Here is an 11,069-nt window from a genome sequence, read left to right on the forward strand (position 1 = left end):
TTATAAGGCATATTTTACCCATAACGTACCTTTAAGAAATGACTGCGGACTTTCAAAGCATTGGTGTGACTACATTTTAAGTCATTAAATTAAAAAATTATTTTAAAATGACAAAAATATTCCATTTATTATTTAAAATAATATGAAAATAAAATTAATGCCATGATATAGAGTAACTATTCATCAATCGTTATGCTGTGCATCCGTATGCACCATGCATGGTGCATACGGATGCCAAAATGACGTTGTTTTATTAAAAAACGTGCGTTTCCCTTTTAAAAAAAAATTCAGGTTCGATTCCCAGCAACAACATTATATTGTTCATTCATTCTGGAATTTTAGTTCATAAATTATGGAAATATAGTTCATTGATTATGGAATTATAGTTCATCGATTATGGAATTGTAGTTCATAGATTATGAAATTTTAGTTTATAGATTATGAAATTTTAGTTCATTCATTCTGGAAATTTTAGTTCATAGATTAGATTATGGAATTATAGTTTATCGATTATGGAATTATAGTTCATCGATTATGGAATTTTAGTTCATATGTTGTTGCTGGGAATCGAACCTGATTTTTTTTTTAAAGGGAGACGCGCGTTTTATTAAAACGACGTCGTTTTTGCATCCGTATGCACCATGCATGGTGCATACGGATGCACAGCATAATTTGCCACTATTCATAGCTCAACTGATGTGGATACTGTGGCCCATGACCAAAATACCAATTATCTTTTAAGGCCCATTAAGTTTAATTTCACATATCAGTTTAACTTATTTGATGGATGTTTCAAAAGCATAACATTGTATGGGACAAACTCTAGTGGACTATTTGTATTGAGTGAACCATGGGTTTGATCAGTCCCATATTGGAATTGGAAATTGGGAAGAGCTGCAAAACCACACAATAAAGCATTATGCAAATTGATACATGTTAATGCATTGATCATTAGTTATCCGCCCTACAAGAGATGAAATAGTATTTAGAATCGAAAGGTTCAGACTAATTATATGAGACAAAGTACCTCCTTAAGTTTGAGTACCTATCATTGTGTTCTAAAAATCATTATATTGTAAGAAATGACGAATATTTTAGCTCTCAAGTAAATGGCTTGTAAAAATAATGTTCAATGTTGTTTAGTTTTGTCTACATTGACTTATTTGTTGTAGTTATTATTGATCAATCCAATTTACAAACCACACGAAAAGATGTATATGAAGAACGATAAAAGATAGATTCACAATAACACATGAAAATGGAAAAAGAATTTTAATGTAACTAGAATACAAAGTCATATAAATCTTAATCTAATCCATTAATAATAACAACCCCACGATAACCGGCCGGCCACCTACATGCTATCTTTTGTATATATATGTGTGTGGGGTGTGTGTCGAGTGTATATACACGTACACCATCCAGTACACTGGGATGGCCCTCAATACAATTGATATGCAAAGTCATCTTTTAACATTTAATATTATCAGTCAAAGGACTTGTGGTCGAGTAGCATAACTGTGGCCCCACAAATAAGAGGTCTCAGGTTCAAACCCCAATGTGGGGCATTGACTCTTTGTGCTTTAAGTTGAGAAAGTATGTATGAACAGATACAAGTGGCCAACATGTCTCATTCTACACACAAATTACCAATCTAAAGCCAAGCACACAAGCAATGCAGTCTGGATAAAGTGCAAACAACACCACAACTTGATAATCAAATTGTATATGCAATTCATAATTAGATGTTAATACTGTATTATACAAATAAAATATTTTTGAGATCATCACAGTCAAATGTAATTTGTGGCCTATCACAGAAAACCACATCTAAAAATAGGGGGAATAGGATAGGTAAGTATATGCTGAACTCTAAATATACCAGAAAGGTGTTCTGCAATTCTCATGGTCATATATATTTCCCATTCCCTTAGCTTTCTGTTGGTAGCCACGTTAAAGTTCTCTGCTAGATCTACAACTGAGTCTCCATAGATCTCCCAAAGGGTGTTCACATTGTAATCCTCGATCACTTTTTGCAAGGTCATTCACTTGGTGCCAGTTTCAAGATTTTTACCACCCTCTCAAGTTGTGAGCATCAACAGATGTCTTCAGCGAAAATGACGTCAAATATAAATTGCACTACAAAAAGAAAGGGCCAAGTATTAACTTTTCGAAGGCTACATTAAATTTGTTAAAAGGATTTATATGGCTTCACACATCCATACCATGCATGATTCAGATAATCAACCAGCAATTACAACTATACAAAAAGTACCATTAACTGCATATGCAATTCAGTAATTGTGAAAACTGAAAAGTGTATATATATCCTTCAATCAAATTGCATTTTATATTTAGCTTTACAATTTAGTACCTCAATGGCTTATGATGGGATACTATAGTTTCCAGTAAGGCAGGTTATCCAATACAAATTGCTGCTTAAGATATTGGTATGAAAACTAACATGTTAAATGAATAGTTTATTTCACAAAAAATCGACTTCAAGAAATTTCAAATGGTTAGAAAATACTATAACAATCTGACAAAGGACTACTAAAATAGTTTTCTCATTCTGTTATAACTTCCTTGAGATTTTATACACACCTTCCTCTTTAGGGATGTTAGGCTGATCTACCAAAAGCTGCTGGATGACACTTAAATCATCAGTAACACTGCAAGTAAGTCAAGCACCAATAAGTTCATAATCTTAAAAATAGAAATATAGAATATGGGTACTCTGAAAGGATAAACATGTAACACAATTTGTTTTCTGAAAATTAGCAAACCTAGGTCTCAAGGCAAGTGTTGAAGTTGCTGATACCAGAGACAATTTAAGACGGTACCTGAAACAAAATAAAAAATATTACTTTTACGAGTTCTAAAAATATTTAATAATTGAACCATTAGAAACAAACTTTGAGCATAAAAATGGTAATATACATACATACATACATATATATGTATGTATGTACATAGTCTGATGCAGTATGACCAGCTATTACCCCAATATATGAACACTAGCATTGCTATTAAGGAATAAAGCACAAAATTTATGCCTGATTTCACGTGTAAAACCAAAATATTACTAAGAATTTAAGAAAAAGAACAACTACAGCAGAATCAACAAAATCAGAAGGGGGGAGGAGGGGGCAGGTACAAAAGATAACTTGGCAGCTAATAAAATACTCAAATATGTACATGGGTTTTGAAGCACATAAACACACAAACAAATAACATATATATGGAGTATAAAGCTTGGTTCCAAGAAAGCTTGCTTACTCTGATTGGTGCATCTCACTAAGAATAGTAAGCCCATCTAAGCAATCTGCAAGACTTGGTTTGATGCCAATTCGTTGCTGCAACTGTTTCACATTTGGTTGAGCTGACCCGCCTTTTACTTGCTGTCTACTATCACGAACAATCTTCTCAAATGCTAAAACAATGGAATGAAATCCTTCCCTAGATGCCATGACCATTCAAAGAGAAAAATCAGTTCCCAATTTAAAGATCAGCTTAAGATGTCCATGGTGTAATTTGTAACGCCAAGGAAAGCCATAACAATATGCCATAAAAAAATGAAGAAAAACCTCTATCTGCAACCTCTCTTAACATGGAAATGCAAATATTTAAAAAAGGCAGAAAACAAAGCAAACAAAATGTTAGTAGAATATAGAGAATAAACAAATAAGATTGAATTTTGTTTAACTTCAAGAAATTTTTTGAGAACTGACACAAAGAAGAAAGTAGAGGAAATTGAGGTGCATACAAAGTCTTATTCATAGAAAGCATAATACTTTGCAGAGAATTCAACTGTTTTGCCAATACAGCATCTTCAATACCTTGAATACATTTCAAGGCACCATAGTTTTTTGAACCTTGAATCACCTAAATAAATAAATAAAAAATTTAAAAAACAATACAATAATTAACCTAAAGCAATTTAACTTTTTTTTTTAATTGAAAATTAAGAATTAAAGAGACCTGCAATCTCTGGATGATGGAGGAAGCATTAGCAAATTGGGAAAGCAATCTAGTATGAAGCTCCTCCCACCTATCAATCTCATCCTTCACTTTTCTGAATCTTTGCTGATATTTCTTAACTGCTGATTCCATACTCAAGCTTTAGCGCTGATTAGAAGTCAACATAAATAAATATAAATATACCGCCGTAGAGATGCCTGAATCGGCGGCGAAGCAGCAAGAAAACCGAGCCCGAAGGAGGCGGAGTTTCAGTGAAGAGATTCAGAAAACAATTGGAACACAATTAATAAAAAATATATTATTTGAGTATTAAAATTATATTATTTTATATACTATTTTGTATTAAATAATATACGTTCAATACAAAAATAATATATTTTTAATATATTAAAAATGTATTTTGTATTAAGAAAAATTATATTATTTAAATACGTAAAATATATTATTTTATATTCAATATATAAATAATATACTTTTAATATATTACGTATTAAAAATGTATTATTTTTATATTATTTTATATAATGTCTATTCAATATACAAATCATTTACTTTACATAAATAATATATTTTTTATTTATGATCTACACTGTATAGAGACATGCAAATTTGCTGTTTGATTAAGCAAATTATTGTGTGGATCACGATCTAAAATAACATCATGAATATTATGAGTAAAAATAATATACATTATGTGTTAGATTAATATATATTATGTTGTAAAATAATATACATTATGTGTTAAAATAATGTACATTACGTAATAAAATAATGAAATATCTGGGTAATATAATGTACATTATGTTTTAAAATAATGTGCATTATGAGTTATAAAAATGTATATTGCAGCTGAGCACGCGAAAAAATAAAATTATGCAAAAGACGTCGTTTTTAGATCATGGTCCGTCCATGCAATAACCAATTGTTATGCCGTGAAACCGTGTTCACCTTGCAAGGTGGACACAATTCTATGTTCATAATTAAAAAAACTCTATTTTCATAATTTTTAAACTTCATATTCATATTTATTGAACTTTATATTCACAATTATAGTACTTTATGTTCATAATTATGAAATCTATTTTTGAACTTCATAGAACTCTATATTCACAATTACAGAACTCTATGTTCATAATTATATAATTCTATATTCATAATTTTTGAACTCTATATTCACAATTATGACAGTTTTGAAATCGTGTCTACTTTGCGGTTCCACAGCATAATTTGAGTGTAATAACTATTAGTTTTAATAAAGTACCTTGTAGTCCAATGGTACCAAGTTGCGTCCCTATATGGGAGGTAGTGTGTTTGAGCCTTGATAAAGTTGATTATGGAGATATATTTAATGTAGTAGCTTCTACGATAGTTATACTATGAAACCATGTTTACCATGCGCATGTAAATACAGGATAAATTCTAAGCTGTAGATCCATAATTATTATGGATCTACAGCATAGAAATTACGGATCTGTAGCGTACAACATAATTTTTATATTGTAAATTCATAATTTTTATACCGTACTGTAGATTCATAATTTCTATACTGTAGATTCATAATTTCTATATCGATCTACCATTGTGTTCACCATGCGCATAATGAGCACGTTTTCACAACATAATTTGAGTAGCTTTTATACGTGTGTATTTCCTTTCCCTTATAATAATAATAAAAAAAAAACTATTGGTTTGAGTATGTATGGGCTTATAGCCCATGTAGTAGAATTGAGGTCATCAGGCCCAAATCTCATCTCACCAACGAGAGTCTAGAGCACGAGGAAAACGGGGGATGGTTTTGGACATATATTTTCAAAAGCGTTTGGTGAAGAACAAGTAAACGGCATAGACAGACAGAGACGAGGAGGGCGCGAAAGGCGACACGTGTTAGTCTCTGGTAGGCCATTGAAGTCAACTCAATCTGGTTCTATCGTCGCAGAAGACTCCGAGAATAAGACCGTTAGTAAAAAGAAGACAGAAAAGAGAGGGGGCACGTGACGGAGGATGCATTTCCGTCTCCTTTCCTTTGCGACGACGACGGAGGAGACGACTTTATAAGCCAGGGAGGGAAGACCCGACACACAAAATGACAAAAAACCCTTGCCATTTCACCCAAATTTCACTCGCATTTCATCTGCATTTACATTTCACTCCCCAACGGCTCACTCACACAACAATCGGATCACGCGCTTATCCTTGCCTCTCACTCTATAAATACTGCCTTCTCCCCCTTTCCTTTCGCCATTTTTTTGCTTCACTGTAGGCGTGGTGCGCAGAGAGCTAGAGAGAAGGAGGCTAGAGAGAGAGAGAGAGAGATAAGGCGGTACTCTGGGATCTACACAGGTAGGTGTCAAGATTTTCTCTTTCCCCTCTCTCTCTCTTTTATAATCGCTGTTCTTCGTATTCATGTGATGTTAAATTCCATAATTCCAATAGTGATTGATTATGGGAAAAGAAGGGGTTTCCTTTTTCGTTTCTTTAATTTAATATTTTGTGTAGCTGAAATTATATATAGCATAACGTAGGATGCATATATATTGTCGTTGAATTCGATGTGGGAGTCAATATTGTGTACAGGTTTAGCCAAATAAGGTAATTTAGTAATATTATTAACGAACCATTTCTATTTTTATTCCATGAATGTAAGGAGATAGATTTGTGCATATTACTTAACGTCTTGTAATTTAGATGGAGATATACGGTGTAATTGTTCAAAGATGATATATCTTTGGCATAATATGGCTCGATCTTACAGCATGAATACAATTTAGCCTGGCTTAGCTGTGTTTGCTATCGTGATCCTGTAACGTATTTCTTGAGATAGATAGCTCTATCTATATGTTGGGTAAGCTGCTGCATTTTGTTGTTAGGCTTGATTGGCAAGTACTGCTTGGTTCCCGATAAAGAATAGATTACTTCCTAAAGTTAAATCCAGGGCAATAGTTTTACATCCTTAGTGATAGAGCAATTGGTCCTTCCATCCAGCATATGTTGATGGTTTCTCGTATTGTGGTGCCTCTACAGACATTGAACGCTGGGCAGCTAGGTTGTGGGACTCACCAGAGATTCGCTCGCTCGCTCTTGAAGACTGAAGCTAGCAATGGAGGTATTTGGCAAATCTATGGTAGCCATGCCTACAAATGTTATTTTTCTGTCAAGTATTCTTGGCCAAGATGGGCCAAACCCTGTTCACAAGTGCGATTGGAAATGTGAAAACGAACATGTGTGTGGGAACATGTACAGATGCAGACTAACTGGGGTGACCCACATTTGTGACAAAAACTGTAATCAGAGAATTTTGTATGACAATCATAGCTCCCTCTGCAGAGTGAGCAAGCAGATTTTTCCATTTACACCGGCTGAAGAGCAGGCTGTGAAAGGTATACGGAGGAAGTTTGATGCTGATAGTTCACCCTCTGACAGCTGTGCTTTTAAGCGCAGACGGGATGCAACATTCCATCCATCACCATTTGAGAGATCTTTCTCTGCTGTTAGTCCCATATGTAGCCAAGTTGGAGATGGAATGGACGACTAGATGTTAACTGATTATTCTATATATTTTGCGTTTTAGTTCATGAGACAATAATGAAGAACACTTTTATATAAGTAGACCATCTATATATGGCAGGCTAGAATGTCTTGCCAAGTCTGTAGGAAACTCTTATATTAAAGCACTTCCATAACTTACTAGGTGATTTAACTCTATTATGTAGCTGGACTTATTATTATCACATTTGAGCTCCTTTAGTGTAACATTAAAACTCAAATATCTGATAAAGTAGCTCGGTATTCTGCTCGATGCATGCATGATACAGCCATTTGATTTGTCACACTGTCAGTTGATTGCAGATCTTCGGTGGTCATTGTATTTTTAAGTTTTGATGTTATTGCTTGACCGAGCTTTCTTATTTTGTATTGATCAGCACCATCTCACAAATTTATATTCCTTTGTGAGACATAACTTATTCTCTGAAGTGCCCCCCCTTCCCTTGATTCATTTGCTTTACTTGTATCAATACTACAGAGTTAGAGTAATATTATTATTTCTAGAAACCTTAATGTGACAGGATGATTGTTGGAAACTTTGACACTGTTGCCTCATTTTACAGAAATTTTCCATTTCAATTCTAGTTCATTTTCTTTATTGAGTTTGTTAAGCTAACCTGATCTTTATTTCTTTGACTTTCTGCGCTTTTACAGGTTTAGGTATTAATAATAAGCTGAGCTCGTTTCTGGTGCTTTGTTGTTTAGTTTTTTATATGATTTACCAGTTAGTTATATATGCAGTGCCTAAAATAATGTTGTTTTTGCAGGAATTGAAGGGTTTTCAATCGGGAGAGTTGATATATATATATATATATATATATATATATATATATATTTAGATTTGTTTTAATTAGAAGTTTATTGATGAATATGGCAACGAGTTTCTGATTATTATTATTGTGTTTTTTCTTTATCCTGCAGGATAAATATTGCCCAATGAAATAGTGTTTCTTCTGGAACTCAGAATTCCCATAAGGTGCAGGCTGTGTTTTCTCAGGATTTACCTACCAACTGAAGTTGAGGCCTGCAAATATAATTCTCCACTGTCACACAACACTCATGTGTTTACAATGAACTTGTGAAATTAGCTAAATCCTAAACTACTGTTCAGTGATGTGCTTAAACAGATGCTTCCCTGCTACTGACTAAACATCATAATGACCATCTGCAACTACCAGATTGTCGTCAAGATCTTCAGGTTTTTCCAAGGTATTCTCAGTCCTGCTTTTAGTACACATTAAGTGCGTGCTATAGATACAATTCCAGAGTTTTTTTTTTTTTTTTTCCTGACAGTGATCTCGCGATTTGCAATTTCATCTGATCAGTTCCCACTTTTGCAATGACTCCAGAAACAAAATTGCTGGAATCAACATATACCCGTACATCTCCAGAATCTCATGAAAGTGCAGGGATAGTCAGCAGCAGCAATTTGATCTGACAGTGATGTCGCATTTTCCAATTTCATCTGATCGGTTCCCACAGTGACTCTAGAAGAAATTTGTTGGAATCTCAACATATACCTCCTGAATCTCCCAGGATAGAGCAGGGAGGGATTCTTGTTTTAGTGGTAATCCAGTTACGAGATTGCTTTTCAAAGTCGGCCTTTACTCCTCTAATTTGCAATTCTTTCTTTATATATAGAGAGTAATACATTCTATGAAGTTGCATTGAGTCTTAGCAAATCTTCCTTGTGATTCTCATTATACTTTGTAATTCAGAAATGAGTATTCTCTTTGAAGTTGCAAAGTTGCATTGAGTCTTAGCAAATCTTCCTTGTGATTCTCATTATTCTTTGTAATTCAGAAAATGAGTATTCTCTTTGAAGTTGCATTCTATATATGATTGAATGATGTTGTCCTTTGTCCACTTTTTGCCCATATTAACTTGCAAAATAAGTTGCCAGTCGTATGAATTTTGAAGCTTCTTCCATAATAAATTAAATGATAAAATGAATTTGATTGCAGCCAGCTATTTGAATTGAAGTTTTGGTATCTCCTATGTTGAAAGTTAACCCTAGCTTTCTGTTGGTAGCCATATATGCATATGCAATTCAGTAATGTATATGCAATTCAGTATGTATATCTTTCAATCAAATTGCATTTTTTATTTTTATTTACAAGTTAGTACCTCAATGGCGTATGATGGGATACTATAGTTTCCAGTAAGGCAGGTTATCCAATACAAATTGCTGCTTAAGATATTGGTATGGAACTATATATGAATGTATGATGATAAAACCACACTACAATCCTTACAAATTTGATTCTTACTAACACCTTTTCAGTTTGACTTTCTGTGGGAGATGTGACAATCAGCTATAGGCAACATATGTTGATGTACTTTGTTGTCGTCATATTTTCACTTGAATCACACATTCAAGTACATTTTTGTTCGCCATGTCAAAAGGTCAACGAATTATGTGGTTAATGTGCTAGCACGGACAACATGTTCTAATTTTGTCCTAGGGGTGTGGGAGTCTATTCCTCCTTGTATTTCGAGTTTGCTTTAGTATATGATTCATCTTTTAGTTTTCAAAAAAAAAAAAAAAAAGAAGTAGAGTATAGCTAGATTACATTTTATGTCATTAAACTATAAAAATTGTTTTAAAATTGCAAAATTATTCCATTTATTATTTTTAAAAAATAAATCTTCTACTCTATCTTTTACTATTAAAAAAAAAACCCCCAAGTTTTGAAAAATAAAAAGGAAAAAACTTCACCGTCCAATGAAAAGAAATTTCTAGACAAACATTGTATTTATCAATTAGTCTTTTCATAATTACAGAAAACAAGTGCTAATAAAGAGTAATTACTGGATATTATTTTCAAGGTGTTTATCTAGAATGTTGTTTGTATGTTTTTTTTTTTTTTTTGAAACAAAACGGAACGAACTTCATTACTGAGTGAAAAAACGTGCAATACAAGCTGGTGGGATATCAATCCACACCCCTGAGGCAGCTGTAGAATCGGTTGCCCGAGCTAACTCATGAGCCACACGGTTCGCTGTTCTCAATGTTATTTGTATGTTATTTTCAAGGTGTCTTATAAAATTAACTTTTCATATAAATATTTATTTTTTACTTTAGTATAAATATTGACAAATGCATCTGAAAATTTCAATTACGAAATATTTAGCTTTAAGAGGTTACCCAGAGATATAGCGAGATAGAAAGGTAGCCAAAAACAAGCCTTGGAAAATCGCAACCAAAGCCGCGACAGTATTGAAGGACAGGCTTACAATTTGCTGCGAGAAGTAACCATTGTTGGCGGCAAATTATTACTGGATCATGGTCTATACTGTGTGAATCATAACAAAATGTAAATTTTTTTTTGAAAAGTAAAGGTATATTTTTAATATATTAAAAGGACATGCATTATTTGTGTACTAAATTACATTATATAAAATAATGTACTCAAATAATGTACTTTTTCTGAATACAATGTATACTTTTAATATATTAAAAATTCATTATTTATGTATTGAATGTATATTATTACTTGATAGTATGGTCCACACAGATGTGTAGACCGTTGTCCACATGGGTT

General features: G+C 33.1%; 2 protein-coding genes across 4 annotated transcripts; one reads left to right on the plus strand and one right to left on the minus strand.

The window, feature by feature from the left end:
* Positions 1–1,703: 1,703 nt before the first annotated feature.
* On the minus strand, positions 1,704–4,238 carry LOC109188161 (uncharacterized protein At5g43822-like). The gene is made up of 6 exons (XM_019338714.1): positions 3,982–4,238; positions 3,767–3,885; positions 3,280–3,459; positions 2,787–2,843; positions 2,605–2,672; positions 1,704–2,139 (listed from the first exon to the last, which is right to left on the minus strand). The coding sequence occupies exons 1-6, from the start codon at positions 4,111–4,113 to the stop codon at positions 2,096–2,098; spliced, it is 600 nt and encodes a 199-aa protein (XP_019194259.1). The 5' UTR covers positions 4,114–4,238; the 3' UTR covers positions 1,704–2,095.
* Positions 4,239–5,824: 1,586 nt separating this feature from the next.
* Positions 5,825–9,390, plus strand: LOC109188162. 3 transcript variants are annotated; one of them, XR_002055360.1, is made up of 4 exons: positions 5,838–6,321; positions 7,003–7,084; positions 8,446–8,733; positions 8,874–9,390. XR_002055360.1 is itself a non-coding variant. In XM_019338715.1 (2 exons), exon 2 carries the CDS (start codon positions 7,079–7,081, stop codon positions 7,511–7,513), a length of 435 nt encoding a protein of 144 aa, XP_019194260.1. In that variant the 5' UTR covers positions 6,103–6,321; positions 7,003–7,078; the 3' UTR covers positions 7,514–7,774. The 3 variants fall into 3 exon arrangements, 1 of the variants encoding a protein (XP_019194260.1); XR_002055361.1 differs by lacking the exon at positions 7,003–7,084 and having other exon boundaries at positions 5,825–6,321; XM_019338715.1 differs by lacking the exons at positions 8,446–8,733; positions 8,874–9,390 and having other exon boundaries at positions 6,103–6,321; positions 7,003–7,774.
* Positions 9,391–11,069: the final 1,679 nt, after the last annotated feature.

Source organism: Ipomoea nil, unplaced genomic scaffold (genome assembly GCF_001879475.1).
Source record: "Ipomoea nil cultivar Tokyo-kokei standard unplaced genomic scaffold, Asagao_1.1 scaffold1421, whole genome shotgun sequence".
Classification (NCBI taxonomy): Eukaryota; Viridiplantae; Streptophyta; class Magnoliopsida; order Solanales; family Convolvulaceae; genus Ipomoea; species Ipomoea nil.

Bases quoted from the DNA above. Each gene is read 5' to 3' on its own strand.
- LOC109188161 (XM_019338714.1), bottom strand. From the start codon at position 4,113: ATGGAATCAGCAGTTAAGAAATATCAGCAAAGATTCAGAAAAGTGAAG. The intron at 2,844-3,279 runs GTAAGCAAGCTT...ATTTTGTTTCAG, and splicing joins AGTGAGATGCACCAATCAGA to GTACCGTCTTAAATTGTCTC. The intron at 2,673-2,786 runs GTTTGCTAATTT...ACTTACTTGCAG, and splicing joins ACACTTGCCTTGAGACCTAG to TGTTACTGATGATTTAAGTG.
- LOC109188162 (XM_019338715.1), top strand. From the start codon at position 7,079: ATGGAGGTATTTGGCAAATCTATGGTAGCCATGCCTACAAATGTTATT.